This window comes from Chiloscyllium punctatum, chromosome 25 (assembly GCF_047496795.1).
Source record: "Chiloscyllium punctatum isolate Juve2018m chromosome 25, sChiPun1.3, whole genome shotgun sequence".
NCBI classification, from domain to species: Eukaryota; Metazoa; Chordata; class Chondrichthyes; order Orectolobiformes; family Hemiscylliidae; genus Chiloscyllium; species Chiloscyllium punctatum.
Genome location: NC_092763.1, coordinates 69,410,241 through 69,435,993, shown reverse-complemented (window position 1 = coordinate 69,435,993; position 25,753 = coordinate 69,410,241). Strand labels below are relative to the sequence as shown.

Below are 25,753 nucleotides of genomic sequence, written 5' to 3'. Positions count from 1 at the left end.
TTTGGCCGTTGGATGCATTGGTGCCAAAACAGCTCTTCGATGTGCTCCCACATAACAGCCACTAACACACCAACTCTATCAACACTGTTGTTGATGCTGAATAATTAGTTTAAATTGTTCCCCTGAACTAAATGCAGAATCTTGGCTGGGTGGCCAAAACCTATTCATAAAATTCTGTTTTAATTAAAGAAATCTGCAGGGGAGAAAATGAAAAGAGGCTTTTGTAGTTTGGGGCCTTGTGCTTGCAGACAAGGAGAGGAAAGTGTATCCCGGTATGACCCCATGTGTAACATGCAGGATTGTCTTTGGACAAATTACTCTTTAGTGCAGTGAATAAGATTAAAGGGGAGGTTAATGAAAATCAGGAAAACAAAAGTCTTAAAATGTTGCAGTTAAAATACAGCATCAGGCATTGACTTGTTTATCTAGCAAATGGTGGAAAATCTTTCCCAACGGCTTGGCCCCTCTAAAGTGCACTTGGCATCGAAATAACTTTTCCTCGGCGATGGAGCCCATTTTTAATCTGGAGGCTGACCAACTGCAACAAGAAGGATATGGAGGAGAACGGCAGATGCAAGAATAATGGGAAGCCTGCCGTGGTTACAATAAAGCCACAAGAATTTATGATGATACAGATTTTAACCCTTTCATAGGCCTTCTCTGATTAGGCAGAGAACATCCGCTTTTAGTCTGTAAAGCCAGCTTGAACTTGCAGCTTATTGGTTATTGATAGTTTCCACATAGTTAATTCACCACATGACCCATGGTTGCAAAATGTTGTGGAAATAAAGTGGATTAAGTCAAAGATTGTATGTGAGATTCACATTGCATGAACCCTGTAATCGTTGTTGCCTTTCAGAGTCAGAATTTCAATCCTTAACTTCCTCCATGCCCTTACTCTTACTAACCCTAATCATCTCTGGCTTCCTGTGACACTTGCCTTTTGTCCTATCATTGTTAGCTGTACTTTTAGATGCTTTCTGTTCTTTTCTCTGGAATAAAATAAATTTCTAGAATAAATTGCGAGCCTACAGACTTAGTCAGTAAATCTCCCTGCTTCATTTGGATCAGAAAGGTACTACATTTCAGTCTTGGCCTGTACTGAGCATGCTTATCTTAGAAGCTATTATCCTTCAGTGTTTGAGTTAATGCTAACTTTCATTCTCTTTCGTGCTCTCGTTCATTTTTTTCCCTCTCTCTTGCTTTGTCAGCCTCTCTCACTCTCACTCTCCTCTTTATTTTCTACTCTATTGACATCAGTGAAGTGTAAAGCTGATGTTTCATCCAATCCTGTTGGTTTACCAACTGGTAAATTGCTTAAAAAGACCAAAACAAAAATCAATTGCCCCTCCTACCCAGAAACATTTGTGACTCCTACGAATGTGTTAAAGTTTGCATTGTCTCCAAATAAAGATAAAGTGGGAGGCATGGTTAGCACTGCTGCCTCACAGTGCCGGAGACCCAGATTCCATTCCTGCCTCAGGAATTCCTGTACTCTGTGTGGAGTTTGCACATTCGCCCCGTGTCTGTGTGGGTTTCCTCCTGGTGCTCCGGTTTCCTCCCACAGTCCAAAAATGTGCAGGTTAGGTGAATTGGCCATGCTAAATTGCCCAGAGTGTTAGGTGAAGGGGTAAATGTAGGGGAATGGGTCTGGGTGGGTTGCGCTTCGGTGGGTTAGTGTAGACTTGTTGAGCCAAAGGGCCTGTTTCCACACTAAGTAATCTAATCTAATCTACTTTCTAAACTCCATATGAGGACCCAACAGTCAGGAGTGAGACTAAGAGCTATATGTGGCTGTGGAATTACTAATTTGCCATGAATCAGCAGCTGAGGGAAGTCTTAGGTTGAACTTCTAGTTTGTGCTGCAGGGCTAATGACAATAACGAAACCTTGAAGGCTGTGGAAAGCAGAGCTATCAGATGGGCCATGATTCAGTCCACACATGATTCAATGTACAGCTGAGGCAAGTTGTGTAGCATTGAGCCAGAAATGAAACAGCTTCTGTCTCGTTGCGAACAAAGCTGAAATCAAAATCTGCCTGAGGCTCACCATATTGAAGCTCATTTTGAGCAGTGTAGGGGTCAAACTAACCTCACCATTTCACCTGCAGATGACATCCACGGAATTGATCGCTCTAAATATGTAAAGTGAATAAAACTCTGGAGAAGAGCTATTTTGACATTTTGTAACATGGATTTGAAATGGAAGCTTGACTTTATTCCCATGTGAAAAGAAATGTTGTAAAACAAAACAAGATTTAGGTAAATATTTACATCCCTTATGCACAGGTCTCAATGACCGATATGCAGTTTGCAATGGTCTCTCATTTTGCAGGCTGGTGGAGAATGTGACCACCTCTTTTGACATTATAATGCAAGCTGAGATCTGAAGCAACACCAGAAAATGTTGGAGAAACTCTGTTCTGGCAGCATCTGTGGAGAGAGGAAAAGTTAACATTTCAAAACTCTAATCCTAAAGTCCTACCACAAGGAAAAAGACCCTTTGGTTCAACTTGTCCATGGTGACCAAGTTTCCCAAAACGAAGCTAGTCTCATTCACCTGCATTTGATCCATATCTCTCGAAACCTTTCCTATTCATGTACCTGTCCAAATATCTCTTAAATGTTATAACTGTACCTGTATCCATCACTTCCACACAGGAACCAAAGTTGCCTCTCAGATCCCTTTAAATCCTTCTCCTCTTGCCTTTAAAAAAAGCCCCCTAGTTTTGAACTCCCCCACCCTATGGAAAAGACCTTTGTTATTCATCTTATCCATTCCTTTCATGATTTTATAACTTATGTAAGGTCACCTCTCAACCTCTTTCACTCCAGTGAAAAACGCCCCGGCCTATCCAGCCTCTCCTTATAACTCAAACCCTCCATTCCCAGCAACATCCTGGTAAATCATTTTTCCTCTTGCCATCGACTTGCTTTCTGGCAACCTGTTATTTCAAATAAGTGACGGATGTTCAGACATGACCATAATTACATGCAATTAAATCAACTGTATTCTACAATCTTGACATAAAATCATAATTCCTGGCAAAATGGTTCAAACCGTTTATATGGTGAACACAGAATAGAAAGAGGGCATGCTCTACGCAGAAAACATTTATGTTGTTACTTGTGTATCTTTCTCATTTTTTAAAAATGAAAATCATGCAAAAGTTTTATATTAGGTACGAGGAGGGAGAAGAGAGGATGAAAGGAAAGGTCCAAATCACAAACAGACTATAACCTGAAATAGGACATTGCTTTTGGACTATGGTGGTTGAAGGGGACTATGACTCAAAGTTTAGATTTAGTCATGGTAAAGTTTCTCTCTCTCTCTCCTTTATTAGGATGCGTGAGAAAGAGGATTAGAATTAGATTTGAATTGCAAACAGCAGGGATTGTGCCTCAATAACTTTAGGGGTCAAAAAGGAAAACAGAAATCACTTTTATAACAATGTTTGTGGGCACCTCAAAGAATTCCAAGGGAATTAAATTTAGTGATGGTGTTATATCTGCAGGCAATTGCAGTAACCAATACTGTGCACAGCAAAATCTTTCTTAGAGCTGTACAGTAAGTCCCTGAGTTGTGAAAGCAAGTCAATTTGTATGCACGTCAGAATACCATGCAGGACAATATAAAGAACTACTCACAAGTGCAGGAAATGTTCATGTCAGTTCTTTGAAATTACAGCCCTGTGTGAGATTGAATTCATAAGTCTGAGTGTTCATAAATTTGACATTTGTAAATCGTACAGGAACCCCCTGTACAATATATGACCAGTTAATCTCCTCTTTTTGACTCTGGGCAACTGGTAGATGTAGGCCAAAAAAACTATTGAACTCTAGGTTTTTAGTTCTTAGGAATCTTTTGTTGCTGAACTGATCAGGCAGACAAAACCCCAGATTAACATCTCCTTTGAAAGTTGATTCTTGCAATAAAGCAGCATTCCCTTGGATACTGCACTGACATGAGCCTAGGTTAGGTGCTCAAGGTCTGAAGTAGGAGTTCAATTCTTGCTGGGCTTTGTGTACTGCACTCATCATCTGAGTAAGAAGGTCCTGGATTTAAGTCCCATGCCCAGACTTTAGCAAAAGTAATCCAGATTGAAGGAATGCTGTAAAATTCAGAATTTAATCTCTTGCAGGAGGCATTTGTTGAGGCTTCATCTGCTTGTTCAGGTGGATGTAAGGATTTCTCCATTGCTGTGTTTGGAAAAGAGTAGTGATATTCTTCTGCTGTCATTGCTAAGGTTCAGCACTTCAAAAGACACTGAAAATCAATGACCTTGTAAGGACTGATCACTTTAAAGCCTGTCCTTTTATACTTCCTCATTTCTTGTTGTATGTTGTCATTTTCCATTTGTTCTATTATTTGAACAAATTGTGGAATGTTCAATCCTTCCTTTTTTTTTGCTTTGTGGTGTATTTTCCGGAACTATTTTGGAATTGGAGAATCAGACAGTACAGAAGAGGCCCTTTGGCACATGGAGTGTGCACCAACAAATAACAACTACTCTGAATCTACACTAACCCCACTTCCCAGCGTTTGGTCCAAGCCTTGAATTTTATGACATTTAAAGTGCTCATCTATTTTTTAACAAAAAACGTTAGGAGGATTTCTGCCTCAACAACCTTCCCAGGCAGTGCATTCTAAATTCCCACCATGCTTTGGGTGGAAAAATATTTTTCCGCAAATCTCTAAATCTCTTGCCTTTCAACACAAAATTTCAACATAACAACATTTCCCCCTAGCTTTTAACCCTTCTGCTAAGGGAAATAACTGTTTTTTTTTAACCAGCAACTCAGCATGCAGACCAGATGAATTGTTTTCCTGAATAACCTGAATGATCTTTGATTGTTTCACTGGCAAATCATCAATACACTTAATGCTACTTTAGTTTCTCTTCAATCTAATGGCGCAGATTTTCCTGTTTAAAATAGAGATGATAGCGCTGCTTGCTGTAATTTAGACAATTGTAGAAGGCAGGTACATGGTTAAACTCAAAAATGTCAATGTTGCAGGATGTCATGCTACTCTGCCATTCCCTTTTGTGAAAATAGCATGTTTTTGAGATCCAGTGAATGAGATGAAGTTTTCTGTGTGCTATAGATACAAATTAAATTTGCCACAAACAATGCAGTCATTCCAATTTGAAGTATTCTTTTAGCAAGGTGTTAATTATTGTTCAAACCCCTCTTACACTGAACTTGCTGATTAAAATTGTGGTATCTTATTCATTAATGTTTTAATAGTTGAAAAATTTGAGTTTATTTTTACTTTTCTCATAATCCAGTATTTTCTTCTCTCCTTGTTACTTCTCTTCCGTAATGGATTTAATACCGAATCCATCCATTCCATTTAATGCTTCTTCTGTGTTCTATTTATTTCACAATTAGATTTAAGAATATACAGATGCATCTCTATCCAATCTGATTCCAAATGCTACCTTGCTACAACAGTCAGCTGGTACTTTCAGGAGCATTACCCTGTGAAAAGATCTAACTTGACTATGTTTTAGACTACCTGCCATTTCAAAATCTGAGTCATTATGTGAGACCAGACCTATTTCTTCTCTGCATTCAAAAGGATAGGACTCAATTTTTACTTCCAAGGCTTCAAACAAGAAATTTAACTAAGTCTAAGCATGTTTCTTGGACATTTAAGGAGTTGGGTTGGGAGAGAACATCTGGATTGGTATAGAATGAGATTTATTCTGAAGCATTAACGCAGATAACTGTGAAGTAATTACGGTTAGGGTAAACGATGAGAAGTAATGTAAAATTAAGGATTCCAAAAGTGTTTAATAAAGTATACATGTTAGTGGACTGTATAAATGGAGGCATGGAGTGCGAAGGCCAGGAACTTGTGGTGAACTTCTTTAAAACAATAGTTTGGCCTGAACTGGAGTGCTGGTCCAATTCTGAGCACCACACTGTAGGTAGGATGCGAAAGCATTAGAGAGGCTTCAGAAAAGATTTGTGACTAGGGTTTTGGGGATGTGAGTGACTAGTTATTAGGATACGTGGGGGGGAGGGGTGGAATTGAGAATTGATATTCAAAATGAGTCTAGTTAGAGAAACTGTTCCTAATGTGAAAAGGTCAAAAACCAGGAGGTGCTGATGGGAGATGATTTTCTAAAGAACCAAGTACAAAATCACAAAAAGCTATTTTCTAAACAAGGATGAATTTGGACCTGGAATGCATAGCATACACTCTTAGCTTTGTTTTGCGAATTTAGTAATTAGCTGATGAGAAAATGTCCAGGTTTTTACGATATTGATGGATGAGTGGAACTAGCTGAATTGCTGTTGTGAAGAACTAATATGGACCTGAACAGCTGGATGCCTCCGCTATAACCATTCTATGGCACTGTGTAGTTACAAGCATGAGTGAAAAGCTTCTTAATAAAATTCTAGGTCAAAATGGGAATATAAAATAAACCAAAAATATCTCTTTTGTGTAAGCTTCAATTTGTAGCAGTACAACCATTAAGACCTGTTCCCCACAAATGCTGTCCAGATGCTTGTATGTTGAATTCGAGGCATGTGTTAGAAGGTTAACATGTTGGAAGTCTGGGAGCATGTTGCTGAATACAAGCCAGTCTTTTCATACAGTGTCCTGCAGAGCACCCTGTACATTGCAGCAAATTATAACCAGATGGAGACTCCATGATACAATACTGTTAAGACAAGTGCTGTGCTTTGGCATGAGCAAACTAGGACTGTAAACCTTGCATTACTGTCTTTTGGCATGCGTTCACAATTTCATTAGTCTCTTATTTCACTATCCCCTCCCCACCCAACTCCGTGATTTGCTTCTATTTTTAGTGGGATCATTTAATTTTTATTGAGCAAAAATGCAAAATTGGTTCAGGTGCATTTTAAAATACAGATTAATTCTTGTTTACGCTGGTAATTGTCAGTTGAAGCCTAAAGTGTAGCATCTGTTGTTTACTGTAGTCTAGCTGTGTGGTAAATGCCAAAGCAGTTCACCTAACATGAAATAACAAATTTATTAAAATATCAGATTGGCTAATGAGCAAAATTATTTCACATTCAGAAAGGTACATAGCAATTATCCTCCTCTTTATGCTCTAACTAAAGGGGCTGGGAATATAGCTCTTCATTTCTGAAGATTGAATGCCTAATGGACCCTTCACAACATTCACAATGCAGTAAGGCTAGATAGTAACTGAAAAGAATAGCAATCATTTAACAATCACAAGAATTTCACTTATCGGGCTGTCAATAGAAGTTGCTATCCTGTATATTATTTATCTACCTGTAAGCAAAATCTTTGAAAGATATGACTAATTTCTCAATTTTTTTAAACAAAAAAATATATTATCAATGATCTTTCTCCTGGTGTTTTTGTAACACATGCTTAATTTATTTGTTGTTCTTTCCCTCGTTATTTATGACAAGTGATGGAATGATGCAGAGGAGAAATAGACTACATCTGTTTCAGCATCACGTAGCCACCTTTTCATATCTGAGACCTTTTTAATAGCTACCCCTTTTGAAATTTCCTACTTACAGGAATTTATGTTTACAAAGCCAGTTTACGGGAGAAAATCTCTCTCTTTTACTTCCATCTCCATAAAGATCTGCTTTGAGCATACTGTATCGAACTTGACATTTGTATAGTATCTTTGACAATCCCGGGCAATTGAGCTCAGTCCTGCTGTTTTTTAAACAAACATGCACTTGTGCTTGCATTCTGATATTAACAGTGAGCCATGTTATCCACAGTCTGACTTGGGGTGACAGCAAATGAGGCTAATTGCTAAATTCAAACATTGACCTTTCGGAAATTGGAGGGTTCATCATAGACTGGGATGCCATCTCTGCCTTTCAGCTCTACAGGGTACAATGACAATAAGTGAAATTCTTGTGATTGTTAAATGATTGTTATTCTTTTTGGTTACTGTCTAGCCGTACTGCATTGTGAATGTTTTAACATGTGAAGGGGGCGTCAGGCATTCAAATCTTTGGACAATAAAGAGCTATATGCCCAGCCCTTGTAGTTAGAGCATAAAAAGAAGGGCCGTTGCTATGGAATATGTATACATGGTGTCTTTTATGAGCTAAGATCAGTTTGGATTGCAACTGGGATCCTCCCTAGGACATTCTACTTAGTCAGAAAGATTGTACTATTAATCGAGGCTATTATTTTTGTTCAGTCTTTTAAAAATAAAGTTTGGGTGTTGCTGTCCAGACTGACATTTGTCACTCATCTTGGGTAGATTTTAGTGACAATTGATGACAGCTTTGTGGTTACAGAGTAGCTACCAATTTCCACAATTCTTTTTCTTAATTCCACAATTAGTAATGGAATTTCAATTCTATCAGCTGGAGTGATGTGATTTTTGAATCCCTGTTTCGCTTTGGATGCTGCATTACTAGTTTGATGATATTACCTCTATTCCACCATCTCCCCTCTTATTTCTTTGTATCAATATTAGAAATACACCAGTTTAGATATATTTAATATTGTCACTTGTCACTTGTACCTAGGTACAGTGAAATGTTGATAATATCACCATGTACCGGCGCCATCTTGGATTACAGAAATTACTGAGTAAATTGTAAAATACTGAGTAAATTAATACTAAATTGATATTACTAAAACTGAAACAGTTTCAAAAGTGCAACTTTTCCCCTCTGTGGTCTTCACTGTCTCTGCTCCTCCAGTCGCTGCTGTCAGACATCATCCCAATGTGCTCCTTTTCTGCTACTACTGGCATTGTCGCTTCTGCATCCGCTGCCTCCAAGATGGTCACACTGTGCAGGTCCTGCACCACCTTCACTAGACATTGACTGACAGGCTCCTGGCTCTCAACTGATCTGGGGTCCTGGCTCATCTTCTGATGCCTCCACCAGAGATGAAGCGGGGATAGAGAGACCTGCCTCTCAGGAGGAGGTCCCAGAGCAACCAAAACAAAAAAAAATGACTTACTGAGCTGGAAAGATGACGATGAAGATGTGTGGATGTGGCAGAACCTGCCTCATGAGTCTTTTATTTCGTGGAGGCTTAAGAAATAGAAAGAGGAGAACATCAATTGGATTCTGAGTAATCCAAGATGGAGGAAAAAGTTGTGGCTGTAAAAGCTGCTTTTTTTTTGAGGTATTGTGTTGGAGCTGATTTCCTCGAAGTCCTAAGAGCAGTAATTACTGTTTGACAAGATGTTGCATTGTTTTGGAACTTTGGATGAATGTGAAGGGTTTAGAGAGATATGGGCCAAATGCTGGCAAATGGGATGTGATTTATTTGGGATATCTGGTCGGCATGGACAAGTTGGACCCAAGGGTTTGTTTCCATACTGTACAACTCTAGGACTCTGACTCTATAAATTGTAAATTGAGCTTGTTTTGCTATTCAGAACAATCAAGGCTGAATGGCAGACTTCAAATGCACTTTTTCTCTCCATTACCACGATTCTCTGACAGAGCTTAAAATCAAAAGGTGGGTATAACTGAGGTCCTAGCACAGCAGTTGGGTGTAGAGAGGATAGGCAAAAGAGGCTAAGTACTTTAGGCAGAAATATCAGAATTTGGTGAGGTGCAGTTACCAATAGAAAGAACTTGAATGTGAGGAGGGAATGATAAAACTGGAGGTGGAGTTCTTAAAAGGAAGAAAATGGTGAGGAAAGCAAGATGGCTACGCACATGAAAATGACAATTATAATTACAAAAGGGAGAATATGAATATAAGCCTAAAATGGTGCAGATGAAACAGGAAACTGGATGCTGATGCAGGCTGTGGTGGGGAGAATCATAATTTAAAGTCCAGTATGAACTTGAAAAGAATGTTGAGGTCTGTTTCATATTTGGGAAAATGGCTAGGCACATGTCTTTACTAAATTAGAAATTGGTGAGAAAAAACCTGAAAAAATTGCAGGTGTTGGAAATCTGAAAGAACAACAGAAATTGCTGGAAAATCTCAGCAGGCCTTGCAGCATCTGTGGAGAGAAATCAGAGTTGATGTTTTGGTCCAGTTCTGAAGAAAGGTCACTGGATCTGAAATGTTAACTCTCCTTTCTGTCCACAGATGCTGCCAGACCTGCTGAGCCTCTTCCAGCTATTTCTGTTTCGGAAATTGCCTCTAAATGGAGTTGCTTACTTCTGGGGAATGATTTAGCAGAAGTAAAAGTTGTAGCTTTACCTCTAATCTCACAAAGTCCAATTGAGATCGGAGACCTAGAACAGTTGGAGGAATGGGTTCCAGGTATTTTTCCCTCAAGTGTGGTGACCAGAGCAATGGCTAAACAAAGACAATTACAGGAGGTCATAGTAATAATACAAGCATATATTAGGATGGCTGAAACTCGATTTAAGAATGAGGATTGATCAAAAGAGGAATCTAGCATGTCACGCTTAATTAAAGCTCAGGAAGAAAACCCAGAGTTAAGTAATTTGGCAAAGACAGCTCACACTGAAGTGGAGTCTGAAGGATTCCAGCGTGTTACATGAAAAATTGAGTTTCAATGAGGACGTAGAGACACCCTCACAGCCATGTGGATATTTGTCTATATTCCATAAGGAGATAACGTGAGTAGCATATGAGGTCCCTATGGCAGGGCATGTAGGGATACAGAAAATGTAGGTATTGATAAATGGGTAGTTTACTGGGCCAGGATATCATATAATGCAGTACAGCTCTATCAAACATGCCTTACAGGCTGAGGTAAAGGATCAGATTTCTAGCCAAGATTTCCCAAACGAATCAACTGGATTTCACCCATTTTGAATTGGATTATGATCATGAGATAAGAGGTCAACCAAAGTTGATAAGGAAGAAGTTCTTGCATGGGAAAGACTAGCCCCTCAATGTTGAATTCTGCGTCCATCTTACCAGAAAGATCACAGGAGCATGCAGGGTTGCACAGGAAGGCCGGGTGCTGACAGGTGGGACTCTATTGGGTTGGGATTTCTGGTCGGCATGGACAGGTTGAACCGAAGGGTCTGTTTCCATGCTGTACATCTCTATGACTCTACGACTCTAAGATTTACAAATCTCTCTGGTGAAACTGAAAGAAGGAGCAGATGAACATAGTGATTAGGGTGTTTCAGCTGGGTGATGAATTATGGGTATCGTTGCTATTACAAGCTGAACTTCTGGAAGTGAAATTTACTGGCCCATACAAAGTAGAAGAGTTAGTAAAGTGACTTATCCGATAAGTATTCCTGACCACAGGTTAATTAGTCATGTCACAAACATGCTGAAAAGGTATTATCGTAGAAAAGAGGAACAAATATATCACCTGGTAAGAGTAAGGAAAAATGATGGAGGTAATATGTGAGGTGGTGTGAGGTAGACAGCGCTTTGTGAGCTTCCTACAATTTGACTAGCTAATACATACTGGAACAGCTAAATACTATGTTCTCATATTTAGAGAAAGGACAAGTATAGGATATTATAAGTCTACTGAAAATGGGATGTAGAGATGCACTTGGATATGCTAAATTAGCAAGATGTGCTGTGGATACAGGGGAGTGAGGACTGAAAACAGCATCCTTATTGGTTGAGGTCAGAAAAAAACCCCAGCTCAGATGGAAACTGATTCAGTACATACCAAAGAACCACTTGATTGAACAGAGTCAAAGCAATTGGAGTTCACCAATTGGTGTAGACGTGGCATGGATTGTAGAAAGATGAATGCAGCCATGAAAGTGGATTCTTTCCTTGATAGAGTTGGCAGTGCCTCCTATTTCTTTCTAAGATTGATCTGTTGAAGGGGTGCTGGCATATGCCATTGAGAGTTGGAAATTTCTGCTTTTATTACACCAAATGAGTTATACCAATGTTGGATGATGCCATTTTGGTTAAAAAACCGGGCTATCTACTTTCCAGAAGCTTATGAATCAAGCTGCAGCTGGTTTGTAACTATAACATATTTATGATTTATAAACAATAGGTGCAGGAGTAGGCCATTCAGCCCTTCGAGCCTGCATTGCCATTCAATATGATCAAGGCTGATCATTCCTAATCTGTATCCTCTTCCTGCTTTATCTCCATAACCCTTGATTCCACTATCTTTGAGAGCTCTTTGCAACTCTTTCTTAAATGAATCCAGAGACTGGGCCTCCACTGCCCTCTGGGGCAGAGCATTCCACACAGCCACCACTCTCTGGGTGAAGAAGTTTCTCTTCATCTCTGTCCTAAATGGTCTACCCCGTATTTTTAAGCCGTGTCCTCTGGTTCGGCACTCCTCCATCAGCGGAAACATGTTTCCTGTTGCCAGAGTGTCCAATCCTTTCATAATCTTATATGTCTCAATCAGATCCCCTCTCAGTCTTCTAAACTCAAGGGTATACAAGCCCAGTCGCTTCAGTCTTTCAGTGTAAGGTAATCCCGCCATTCCAGGAATTGACCTCGTGAACCTACGCTGCACTCCCTCAATAGCCAGAATGTCTTTCCTCAAATTTGGAGACCAGAACTGCACACAGTACTCCCAGGTGTGGTCTCACCATTCCTGAAGAAGGGCTTATGCCCGAAATGTCGATTCTCCTGTTCCTTGGATGCTGCCTGACCTGCTGCGCTTTTCCAGCAACACATTTTCAGCTGTGGTCTCACCAGGGCCCTGTACAGCTGCAGAAGCACCTCTTTGCTTCTATACTCAATTCCTCTTGTTATGAAGGCCAGCATGCTATTAGCCTTCTTCACTACCTGCTGTACCTGCATGCTTGCCTTCATTGACTGGTGTACAAGAACACCCAGATCTCTCTGTACTTATGTGCACTTAAGAGAACAGCTGAAGCTGTGTTTAAGCAATTACAGTTGGTGGGTTTGGAGACAAAATTTAAGTAAAAGTGATTTCACAAAAGCAACGGTGACATTTTCTCGAACATGGTGTAGAAGCACAGGTGTTGCCAAGGCGAGTGAAAGCTTGAATAGAATTCCTGGTCTAAAGCTAAATGAAAAGTCATGAGGTTTTTGAGAATGTGTGAATTTTACCAGAAGTATGTGCGTCATTTCAGGATGATGACTGTGCCTTGAATGAATTTGTTCGAGAAATAACAAAAAAGCAGCATGGTCAGCAGAATGCCAAGACACTAATGAGAAGCTGAAGGTGATCCAAATAACTCAATCCATATTAGCTGCCCCTGGTTTTTCCAGATCTTTCAGAATGGCAGTGACTTGTGGGTGGGTGCCTGTTGTGTTATAGAATGATCAGTCAGAAGCAGGGAAGCCAGTGGGCTGCTATTTTAAGAAACCAAACCAATATCAGAAGAAGTACTCTATCATGGAAAAAGAGCTTTGGGTTGTGGCTACCTGTTTGAAGTCTATATTTGATGTGGGAACAAGGAAATACTAATTTACACTGAACATAATCCACTAACCTTCCTTAAAGTTTAAAATTGGAATATGAAACTAATGCACATATCGTTTTGAATTGGAGCAGTTTCTGTCTTTCCTCCCGTCCTTGTGTTCCCAAGGGTTGGGCCATGTTCTTCTATTGGGTTCGTCCATGCTTAGAGCCACTGTTCACACTGCTATTTCTACAGTTCCTTGGCTTATTGAAATTCTCCATCAACATGACTAGAATATTCTTGTATGTGTCAGGTATTTGCCTGCAAATTTGCTTCTCTGCCTGTTTCCAACTATTTGGTGTCTTAGTATTATACACTTCCCTTGTGTATTAGTTCCTGATTTATTTCTTAATACTAACAAATAGATTCTGTCTTTGAACTCTCAAGTATATAAACCGTTCCAAGTTGATGAATGTTGCCAACTTCCCCCTCATTTATATCCTTGTTTATCATTCCTGAATAATTGCTGATTGTAATGTTGAGCGTCTATTCCTCCTGTGTCTGCACCGTTCACACTGTTACAGCTTGTTCCATGTGCCTGCCACTCTGTAACCCTCTTTACTAAACTGAGGGGCATTTTAAATCCATCTCCGTCTGCCTTTCATCCTGTTTGTCAGGTGTCTCTTATTTCTAAACTATTTTGATTCTACTGCAACAGAAACAGAAATAACTGGAGGAACTCAGCAGCCTGGCAGAATTGACATTTCAGGTGCGGTGACCCTCCTTCAGAAGTGAGCACCATTTCTGTTCTGAAACGTTGACTCTGCTTGCTGTCTGCTGATGCTGCCAGACCTGCTGAGTTTCTCCAGCTATTTTCGTTCTTGTTTGATTTCCAGCAACTGCAGTTCTTTCTGTTTTCATATTCCACTGCGCTTTGCCTCTCCCAGTCCTCTACATGCAACTCCCATCTCTCCATTAATACTTCACCTGTTTAATAATTAATATGAAATTGTCAGTAATTCAGGCATCACTGTACTTTTACTTCTTATCAGTCTTTTATTTTCTAAAATCACAGCCTTGTTGCCAAACACTCAGCTGTTGAAATTTGGGTTGGCAGTAATGCACAGTGATGGTGAGCTCACTGCATGATTAAGCATCTAATTTGTTTCATTATTAGCATTCATGTCTCCTACATAATTCAAACTATCATATCTGCTGAGCTACCAGTGTCCCATCTGCCCTTCTGCGTGAATGCATAAAATCTGATGACATTCCAAAGGTAAACTAAAGAATTCCTTTTGGTGTCTCTGACATTAGGTTGCTGTTTCCACTGAGAGAATTTAATTGGCAGAAAAGGGACTTGTTCACGTTGTGAAAGGTGCTTCATAAATGCAAGTCTTATCTTTTTTTTTGAATGCTATTTAATGAAAGGTGTGCTGACGGATGTCACGTGAATTTTTAAAGCAGAAAAATTCTGTATAGGTGAAATAAGCTGAACACTAGAATCTCTGAGCAATTTGTTAATGGTTCCTCTTTCTCACTGCAAGGTGCTCAGATGGCCCTCTTGCTGCTGCTGCTTGGCCTTTCTGGTCATCTTGAAGACTTTGCCTCATCCTACAGTGAGAAAATGACTAATGGTAATGTAGTATGATGCTGGAGCTTGATGTAGGAGGGTCCCAAACCCATTCAGAATCCTGAAGCTCTGCCTTCAGCATCCCTATGGCTTTTTGAAAGCGATCCTTTTGGACTCCTAGTCTGGACAGTAGCCCTAATGCACACATGTTGGTGTGCGATGAGCAGAGTCTGTGGGTGAATATCTCGTACCTCCCAGGAGGGATGCTTGAGTCTTGCAGGGCAAATAGTATTCAAACACCTGAATGCAATTTATTCATAGTTTAATAATCCAAGTGGAAGTAAGCTAATATCAAAGAATGTAGATTAACTGGTTTTACAGTAGGGAGGGCATGGTGCTTACTTTTTCAGATCTACTGTCTAATGCTAACATGTGCAGATGTTTTCTCGTTGCTAAGACAAACCTTTTGAAATTTAAACCAGTTGGACTGTAAAGCTTTACGCCTTACAGAAATGTTATTTCAAACAAATGGTCCATAAGCCACAACAGCACAGCTCCCTGCCTGTGCAAGGTTCTGCTGGTGTTTCTGGCTCTCTGCAACACCCAGGCGTTCCCATGCTGAAATGCCACTGTGATCTTTGCATCATCACAGTAGCTGCCTCCTGTCATATATTTGAGGGTTTTGTCTTCCTGTAGCAAATGTCTCCTGAGCCCCAAGAGTTAAAGTGGGAGCATTGCATAAAAGTCAAGATGCTGACCTGATTTTTATTTCTATGTATTTGTTGTAAACTACAATCCACTTCCTCTCTCCCATTGCCCCAGCCTATTCTGTTTTTGAGGGTAGGGGGTTGGAATCAGTATATTGATTTCAACAGCAGTTATTCCTTCCAGGTAGTTGGAGTGAGTTGAGTTTGCTGTTTTCTGTAGGATGCTGCAAATAGCTCCAAAGCAATAACAAAAGGAGTGCAATTAAGTGATCTAGTTTTATTCCTGTTTATGTTCTTATAAAAAAAAAACATCCTTTTTGATGTCAGCTGAAGATTTCATATGCTCACAGGGGTATGCGGGGGAATGGTTCCTGGTGACTTATCAAAGGGTTTCTGTTCTGTGTTCCAGAATTTGTCAGGAAGGTAATGATTTCTGGGTGGAATGTGACGGGAAGCCTTGTATATCATGTGGACGCTCTAGCATTACATGAATACCTAAGGTCCCCTTCAGTTGAGTCCTAACTTACATTTGTATTTGGAGGCAAGGTCATTATCAAAACTGTCTAATCGTGGAGGAACTGCAAATTGAAAGGCCATCTGTCACTCATTATAATTAACTAATCCTTCAGCTTCACTGAGGTTTAGTTCTGCTGGTACTTCACTCAGATTCGATTCCCTACAGTGTGGAAACAGGCCCTTCGGCCCAACCAGTCCACACCGACCCTCCGAAGAGTAAACCACCCAGTCCCATTTCCCTCTGACTAATGAGCACTTAACACCATTGGCAATTTAGCATGGCCAGTTCACCTGATCTGCACATCTTTGGACTGTGGGAGGAAACCCACGCAGACACTGGGAGAATTTGCAAATTCCACACCGATAGTCACCCGAGGCTGGAATCGAACCTGGGACCCTGGTGCTGTGAGGCAGCAGTGCTAGCCACTGAGCCACTGTGCCACCACAAAATCACGGATGTGATACCATGCAGAAGGAGGGCATTGTGCTAACACCAGCTCATTAACTGAACATCATTACCTTGGTAGAATTTGTAGAGTTGCATGGGCTTATCCCTTTTTGTGTTTTCTTTTGTCCTAAAGTGTAATGTCTCCCAAATTTTCTCTCACTATCTGATATGTTATGTTGGATGTGTGCTGGACTTTGTACAGAAATTGGATTATTGGCCCTTTTATGAGAGGTCATAAGTTTGGGATGAGGGATAGCAGACTTAAAACCGAGATGCCAAGTTTGCTTCTCCCAAAGGGTTGGAACTCATTACTCTAGAGTGCGGTGAATGTTGGGATGTTGAGTAAATTTAAGAAGGAGATAGACAGATTTTTAGTGTTGAGGGACAGCAGGCAGAAAATTGGAGTTGAGGCTAAAATGAGACCAGTCATGACGATATCAAATGGCTCAGAGGTTGAATGCCTACTCTTCCTAGTTCTTATGTTCCTATGACTTGTGTTACTGCCAGGACCAGCTAGGTTCTTAGTAAGAGGGAGAATTACTTGGGGATTCATTGCTCAACTCCTCACGTACTTTTTAATACTGATTCGTGGTGTAGGCTTATGGACATTAACTTTAAAAGGATATATCTGAGGAAAATATCCAGCAAAAAAGTCAATATTTACTTCAGACTTTATAACCATTATAGTCTAAAGTGCACATTATTCAGCCTCCTTTCCAGTTAGTCTAGTGAATTGTTGTAGTCAATATGCAGTGTTAGAATGTGGGCTCATGCCTCTGTTTCACTTTGTTCTGTGATACATTGGGGTTCTCATCTGTTTCATCAAGGGATAGGGTTGTGGGAAAGTAAGCATGTTGGCCATCTCCACTGCGGACCTTGCACACCATCTAGGAATAGTTCCTGCATTTGCCTCCTTGGTTACAGGTAGTGTATGGCCTTGAAAAATGTAAACAAGGGAGAAAAGACAAAAATAAAGCATTTGTAAACTGTTGATGTATTTGACACTAGCTACAGGCAAAGTGTGTTGGGTGGTGCCCATTTTGGTAGATCAGTTTCACCCTTTTAATAAGATCAATTCCCAGTGGTGTAACCAGGCGGAAACCTTTTGTGTGAGCCTGTATTTATCAAATGGTGTCTGTTGAACCGTGGATGACAGGAGAAATTGTACAACTAGCCAAGAGGAAAAGGGAAGCGTACATAACGTCCAGGCAGCTAAGAACAGAATGGGCCCTGGAGGAATATCAGAAGAGTAGGACAAGTTTTAAACATGGAATCAAGTGGGCTAAAAGGGGTCATGAAATAGCTTTAGCTAGCAGAATTAAGGAAAATCCCAAAGCATTTTATTCTTATATAAGAAGCAAGCGGGTAACTAGAGAAAGGATTGGTTCAGTAAAAGATAATGAAGGAAGGCTGTGTGCCGAACCTGAGAGATTGGGTGAGATTCTGAATGATTACTTTGTGTCAGTGTTCACTGAGGAGAGGAACATGATGAATCGTGAGATTATAGATAGAAGTTTGATTAATCTGGATCATGTTGCCATAAGTAGGGAAGACGTGTTGGGTATTCTAGAGGCTGTTAAGGTGGACAAATCCCCAGGACCAGATGGGATCTATTCCAGGCTGCTGAGGGAGGTGAGAGAGGAAATTGCTGGGACCCTGACAGTTATCTTTGTGGCATCCTTAAATACAGATGAGGTGCTGGAGGACTGGAAGGTTGCTCATGTTGTCCCCTGTACAGGAAGGGTAGTAGGGATATTCCAGGTATCTACAGACCAGTGAACCTGATGTTGGTGGTGGGGAGGTTGCTGGAGAGGGTACTGAGAGATAGGATCTATTTATATTTGGAAAGGAATGAGCTTACCGGTGATGGGCAACATGGTTATGTGCTGGGGAGATCATGCCTTACCAACTTGATAGAGTTCTTTGAGGAAGTGACCAAGTTGTTGGATGAAGGAAGGGCTGCAGATGTCATACACATGGACTTTAGTAAGACGTTTAAGGTTCCCCATGGTAGACTAGTGAAGAAAGTGAAGTCACATGGTGTGCAGGGTGTTCTAGCTAGGTGGATAAAGAACTAGTTGAGCAACAGGAGTCAGAGTAGTAGTTGAAGGGTGTTTCTCGAAATGGAGAAAGGTGACCAGTGGTGTTCCACAGGGATCAGTGCTGGGGCCACTGTTGTTTGTAATATACATAAATGATCTGGAAGAGGACACTGTTGGTATGATCAGCAAGTTTGCAAATGACACAAAGATTGGTGGAGTGTCAGAAAGCAGAAGGGACTGTCAGAGAATACAGGAGGATATAGATAGACTGGAGAGTTGAGCAGAAATGTGGCAGATGGCTTTCAATTCAGGCAAATGTGAGGTGCTGCATTTTGGCAAGTCTAATTCTAGAGCAAGCTATGCTGTAAATGGAAGAGTCTTGGGAAAAGTTGATGGGCAGAGAGATCTGGGAGTGCAGGTCTGTAGTACCCTGAAGGCTGCTGCACAGGTGGATAGAGTGGTCAAGAAGGCATATAGTATGCTTGCCTTCATTGGATGGGGTATTGAGTTAAGAGCTGGCAAGTCCTGTTAAAATTGTACAAGACATTGGTTTAGCTGCATTTAGAATACGGTGTACATTTCTGGTCGCCACATTACCAAAAGGATGTGGATGCTTTGGAGAGGGTGCAGAGAAGGTTTAAGAAGATGTTGCCTGGTATGGAAGGTGCTGAGCTATGAAGAGAGATTGAGTAGGTTAGGTTTATTTTCTCTAGAAAAAAGAAGATTGAGGGGGGACCTGATTTAAGGTTTACAAAATCATGAAGGGTATAGAGAGGGTAGGTAGAGACCAGCTTTTTCCAGGGTGAAGGATTCAATAACGAGAGGTCACGCTTTCAAAGTGAGAGGTGGAATGTTTAAGGGGGATACACTTGGCAAGTACTTCACACAGAGGGTGGTGGGCGTTTGGAACGCGTTGTCAGCAGAGGTGGTAGAGGCAGGCACGGTAGATTCATTTTAAGATATGTCTGGACGGATGCTTGAGTAGGTGGGGAGCAGAGGGATACAGATGCTTAGGAATTGACCAACAGTTTTAGACAGTACATTTGGATCGGCTCAGGCTTGGAGGGCCGAAGGGCCTGTTCCTGGGCTGTACGTTTTCTTTGTTCCAATTTAATTTCCATGACAGCTAGAGATTGGTTTCGAGAGGTCTCAGTAGTGGAACACAGGAATGGAGGAATATGACATCAAGGTGGCATTGATCAATGAAATGGGATTGACTTAATGGGCATAATAGCCTTTAGCCCTTTACAAAAAAACCCCTAAGAATTTTTATATTTGCATAGCGCCTATTATGTTCCGGTTCAAAGTTTGAAAAATACTTTGCAAAAGTGTACATTTTAGAATCCAGGTGCGCAGTAAATGAGACCGCACTGGTTTTGAACAGTGATGTTATGATTTAATGGCTAAGATCATTCACCTCTTTTCTACCATCATCCCCCCTCTTACTCACCTCACCTCATGTATTCTTGTCAGGATGGGGCGATACATTGAGAATGCTTTGCCGTTTGCTTTTCAGCTTCCTCCTATGGGAGGTGTCAGTCGGTTAAACCATCTGTGCAACAATTGACTCCACTTTATGGTCACACAAGGGTCTCCTTTCACTGTGGCTAGAATTTTAATAAGGTTTGGGGTGCTTCCCCTTGCCAAATATCTTTTTATTATCTATCTTCAGTGACATTAATCAGTGGGGACTTGTTGCACTCTGAGCAGTAGCACATAAGCACCAGGTCAGACTGGACCTGGAGAACTGTTGGCTCCAGATGGGTTGAAAATTTAATTTACCACCTGATGGCTGTACAATCAGGGTTTCCTGGCCTTTAGGATGTGTGCTCACCACCAACTTATCAGTTGGAGTTGGGTGACTCCATGTAAAGTTCCAAGCAATTTTCCTTCCTCCCTCACCCCTCTCTTCTGATGGTGATGGCTTCTGTAATCACTTGCACAGCTTTTCAATTCCAATGGCAATTTTGCCAGTGATTTATTTTGAGGTGGAGGTGAATTGACTGTTGAGTGGGCCTAATGTGACATCCATTTGTGCAGAGTGACTTTACAAACAGTAATGAGTTAAATGATGAGTGAGTATATATTTGCTGGTTGTGTTAGAGTGAGTAATATTGGATTGGAGCCAGGGAACTCCCAATTCTTCAAATAGCACCATAGTAGCTTAATGTCAACAAAAGCCAGTTGAACAGGCTGAATGGGCTATGGTTTAGTGTCATCTAAAGCATGATTACCTTTAGTGGAGTAACCCTATCTCAATATTGACTTGCTTGTATAATGTTCTAGTTGTGCCAAAGAATTTTTTTTTACATTTACTGCTCCACCATCCATCATCTCAACAAATTATCAAGCTGGCGAATGGCCAATGTTCACACGCAACTAAACATTTGGCAAGTATCACCTCTTTAAAATTACTTCGCAGTCTGCTGATATGGTAGAGGCAAGGGATAACCAATCAGTTTTAAGATGGCATTTGGATAGCTGCTAAATGTCTAACTTCAACCAACCATCTGGTCACTAAGTTTGCTGACAATACACAGATTAGTAGGAAAGTGAGTTGTGAAGAGGACACAAGGAGGCGACAAAGAGGAAATGAGCAGGTTCAGTGGGTGAGCAAAGATCTGGCAAAAGATCGTGATGTGGGAAATTGTATGATTGATTGTCTATTTAGGCAAGAATAAGAAGCCTATTATTTAATGGTGAAAGATTTGGAGGGTTCTGAGATGCAAAAGGATCTGAGTACTTTCCTGCATGTGAGGTAAAAGGGTTAGCATGGAAGTACAGTAAGGATGATTTATTTATTGTCACATGCATTTTACAGTGAATAATACAGTTAAAGTCTTCAATAGTTGAATAGCTTAAGAATAAAAGGGATAATTATAAAGGAGTTCTGAGCCAGTTCACCAACAACCCCTGTACTGCCACCACTCCTCTGTCGGTGCCTTATCCACTCTTGAGGCATCACCTTATTGTGGCTGGGCCTTCAGGAAAGCAACTAGGAAAGCTAATGGAATGCTTACATTCATTGCAATTCAATATTTGCAATTAATTGAATACAAAAGTATGAAGGTTATCCTTCGGTTATTAACTATAATAACTTGATTAGGTTAAAGGCATTACTGAAACCAAATTTAGAGTATTATGTATAATTTTGGTCTCCTTTATTTAATTGTATATACTTTGGAAAAGTTCAGAAGGTTTACTGGGCCGGAGCTGGAATGGGTGGGTTGCCTTATGAGAAAACGGCTAGGTTTGTATCTGTTGGAGTTTAGAAGAGTAATCAGTGACTTAACTGAATCATGAACTCCTGAGGGCTCTTGACAGAATGCTGTGGAGAGGATGTTACCTCTCATGGGACAGCCTAGAACGAGGAGTCAGAGCTTAAAGTTCATGGATCAGATGAGAATTTATTTTCTTGAAGGATTGTGATGCTTTGGAATTTTCCTCAAAAGGCGATATAAGTAACTCTTTGAATATTTTTAAAGAAGCTGTAGATAGATTCTTGAAAGCAAAGGTGAAAAGTTATCAAAGTTGGGAGTGTTATGAAGATGTGGATCTATCTTTTAAGAGAGTTAAAAGCTGCAGAATTACTGAACACAGCACTAAGTGTTCTCAAAAAGTAACAATGTAAGATTGGGTTGAACAACTGATTAGTTCATTGCTTGGACACAAAAACAAATTTGAATTCAGCCAATCAGTTTAAATTATACCTGAAATGTAACAAATTCTAATCAAATTTGAATTGAGTATATTGACAATCTTAAAAGCCAATGACACAATCCAATGCTCTGGAGTATAAGACCAGGGGATAAAATTGAATAGTTGACAGGAGAACTGCCAACATGTAGACTGCTTGAAAAAAGCATCTCTTAAAAGTACCTTTTCGATCATTAACGCAGAAATTCCTAACAAGGAGAAAAGAAGACACTGGAAGATCCAAAGACAAGAACCTACAGCTGCCTGGTTTTGAGATAAGAAGTGTTGTTTTGTAAATTTTAATTGGGGGTTTTATTAGGCTAGTTTTATAGAAGGGAACATAACAGATATGTTAGAGGAATAAGTTATAAATAGTGGTTAGTTATTGTCTGTTATACTTTAAGAAATTTGTTAATTTTTGCTTTAAATAGTTCTTGGCCACTCGATGTTTACAGATTACTGCACGGGATACATCTTTTCTGCGTTTCTGGTTTTAAATTAAGCAGGAGGGTTTACCCTGTGTCATAACAGGAGCGTGCACTAATTAGTTCAGCTGTCATCTCAATAGTGGAGCAGGTTTGAAGGGGTGAAGGGCCTATTGCTCCTAATCCGTATGTTTATGAAGTTGGAAGAATCACTGAGGTTTTATGGTGCAGAAGGAGACCATTTGGCCCATCATGTCTGTGCCTGGTCTTTCAGGAAAGATGTTTTTCCAACTTGCTTCAACCCCAGTGCTGGATTTAGTTGAGAGGGAATTGGAGAAGTTTTTCTTGTTACCCATCCAGTTTTCATTCACTTGGTCTTTCTGCCGTTCCAAGCAGCTACTGAAATATACTTTGTTTTGTTTATACCTGGTCCAACTTCACTGGTTTCCAAAATAGATAGTTGCAGGTAACCTTTCATGTCCAATCATGTTGCTATTATACAAGTGTAAGTTCAAGCAAAATAAGAGTTTCTGGAAGAGTATCTGTGGAATAGGATCTGAACCAGTGTAACATTTCCAGTTATGACACCAATACCCCTGTGTTTCCGTCAGCTGGAATGGTTTGGTGATATGCAGCCGTTACCAGCTCGGTCGTGGAATTATAGAATGATATCACCATAAAATGAGGCCACTCAGCCTATTGTATCCTTGCTGTCTCTAGAGCTATATTCCCCACTGTAGCCCTCTATGCTCCTTTTGCTTATATTATTCCACATATGCTGAAGTGAGTTAACTTTTTCCCAATTATTGTTTCTAAATTATTTCCATTTCTATGGTTAAACTGACTGTAATTGCTAGACTTCTAAATTAGAGATTTCTTGAACCCTTGTCTTAGTTCAGAAAGCTGCCAATGTATGATGTTGCATGATATGGTGTATTGGAGTATTTTACAAACTATTGAAGTCCTTTTATTTTCTGTTACAGATTACTCTTCAGCTGTGGTGAAGTTTTCACAGAGCCTGAATGTATTTCAGTTTGAATTCATTGGAGATACATTGACTGACGATGAAATCAACATTGGTAAGGAACTGAAATGACATCCTTCTTGCAGCTGTGGAATATAATGGTGGAGGAGGCGAAAAAGTCCATTTTAAATAATGATCCAGCCATTCAGTTATGCTTTTCTTGTCAGTAAAATGCTTTTGGCTGGAAGATTGCAGGGATGCAGCTGGATACACACAGTTGTTGAGTCCAGTTAACATGACTGCAAGATAGCTGCTAAAAGGGCTCATTATCTCTGGCCACCTGAATCCTCTGTCTCCTTTCTTCAGCTAATATTTAGTTACTTATGTTTAGGTCAAAAGAAAATGCAATTCATTTGAAGTAGAACAGCACAGCTGGCAAAGGTGCTGTCTCTTTGCCAACCAGGTAATCGTATCATTGCAGAGAATAGTTTGAGAAGAGGATGAACTGTCTGGATTTACTTGACTGGTGGTTTCTTCTGGCAGTCATTGAATCAGAGCAATTATTTGCTTTTGTTTTAAAATCATGTTGCCAGTGAAAAGATGAGAGCGATCTTGGAGGCTTCACCTGTGCTTATTCACCAGATTTTTTTTTTCCCAGAGAGCCCATGACCATGTTAAACTTAGAATCATAGTCATACAGCATAGAAACAGGCCCTTTGACCCTCCATGTCTATATTGACTAACAAACAGCAAATGACACTGATCCAATTTATACACATGGCCCATAACCTGCTATGCCCTGGCATTTTAAGTACTCCTCAAGATGCATGCCTCCACCACCCTCACAGGTAGCACACTCCTATATATCTACTACCCTATTAAGGAAAAATAGATTATCAGATGCTTTCTAAACAACTTGCTCCTCACCTTTAAACCTATGTCCTCCTGTCTTAGCCACATCTGTGACAGGGAAGAGATTCTCATGATCTGTTCCACCTGTGCCTCTCATAATTTTGTGTACCTCAATCAGAACCACCTCCCCTCCCCCAGCCTCTTTTCCTCCAAGGAAAACAAACCCAGCCCATCCAGTCTCTCCTCATAACTGAAACTTCGTCCCAGGCAACATCCTCGTGAATCTCCCCTGCACCCCCTCAACTGCAACCATGTCCTTCCAATTAGAGTGGTGACCAGAACTGCACACAGTATTCCAACTGTGGCCCTAACTAATGTTTTATAAAGTTCTAACAAGACTTCCTTGTAACTATATTCTCTCTGCTAGGCGAATGAAGGCAAGCATCTTGTATGTCTGCTTCACCATGTGAGTTACAAAGAATGAACTGAATTACATTGCACTTTTATTTTCAGTACTTTGCATTAGCAAGTGACCTGGATGTTCCCTGTATATAACAGGTATCCTTTATCTGTATGACAAGAAACTGAAAAGATCTAAAAATCGAAGGTCTTATCAAAATTTGACCAGAATGGAGCTGAGGATATGCTGAGTTTGGACCTTTGCGATGAGAGAAAAGACTTCTCTTAGCCAAGATGGACCTAAAAGTGAAGTTTTTTTTTCTAAAGACTCACATTCAGCATGTCTATATGTCCATTTGGGCTCTTTGGAAACAAAACTTTGCTTTTAGGTCTGTTTGTTTTGGCTGTGAGATGATTTGGTTTGAAAAAAAAACTGAGGGTAAAGATAAATGTATCCAAAAACAGAAAATTTCCTTCATTCAAAAAAAAACAGCTGATTCTTGATGTAGGACCAACTGCGAGAAAGTACGTGAGGCATCGAACAGTGGTTCTCCATTTAACTCTTCCTCTCAGTACAAAGCTAGCTGGTCATTTCAGTAACTCAAGTCATAAGAATTAGGAGGAGGAATAGGCAATTCAGCCCCTTACGTTTGCCCCAGTCGTTTGATACGATCATGGCTGATCATATCTCAGCTTCAGCCCCATTTTCCTGCTCACTCTCTCCATGACCCTTCAACCCATTACTAATTAAAAATCTGTCCCAGCATCCACCACACTCTAGGGTAATGTGTTCCAGAGAATCATGATTCCTCGAGAGGAGTAATTTCTCCTCATGTGTTTTAAATCTGCCACCCCTTATTCTAAAACTATGATATCCCATC

At 40.3% G+C, this 25,753-nt stretch overlaps 1 protein-coding gene across 4 annotated transcripts in view; it reads left to right on the top strand.

Annotated features, from left to right (window-relative positions):
• The window catches only part of ophn1 (oligophrenin 1), a 196,998-nt gene that overhangs the window by 34,091 nt on the left and 137,154 nt on the right, over positions 1-25,753 (top strand). For all 4 annotated transcript variants that reach the window (XM_072595481.1, XM_072595480.1, XM_072595479.1 and 1 more), the window contains exon 2: positions 23,641-23,736. In XM_072595481.1, the coding sequence (XP_072451582.1) occupies positions 23,641-23,736 (96 nt within the window). The remainder of the gene's footprint in view (positions 1-23,640; positions 23,737-25,753) is intronic.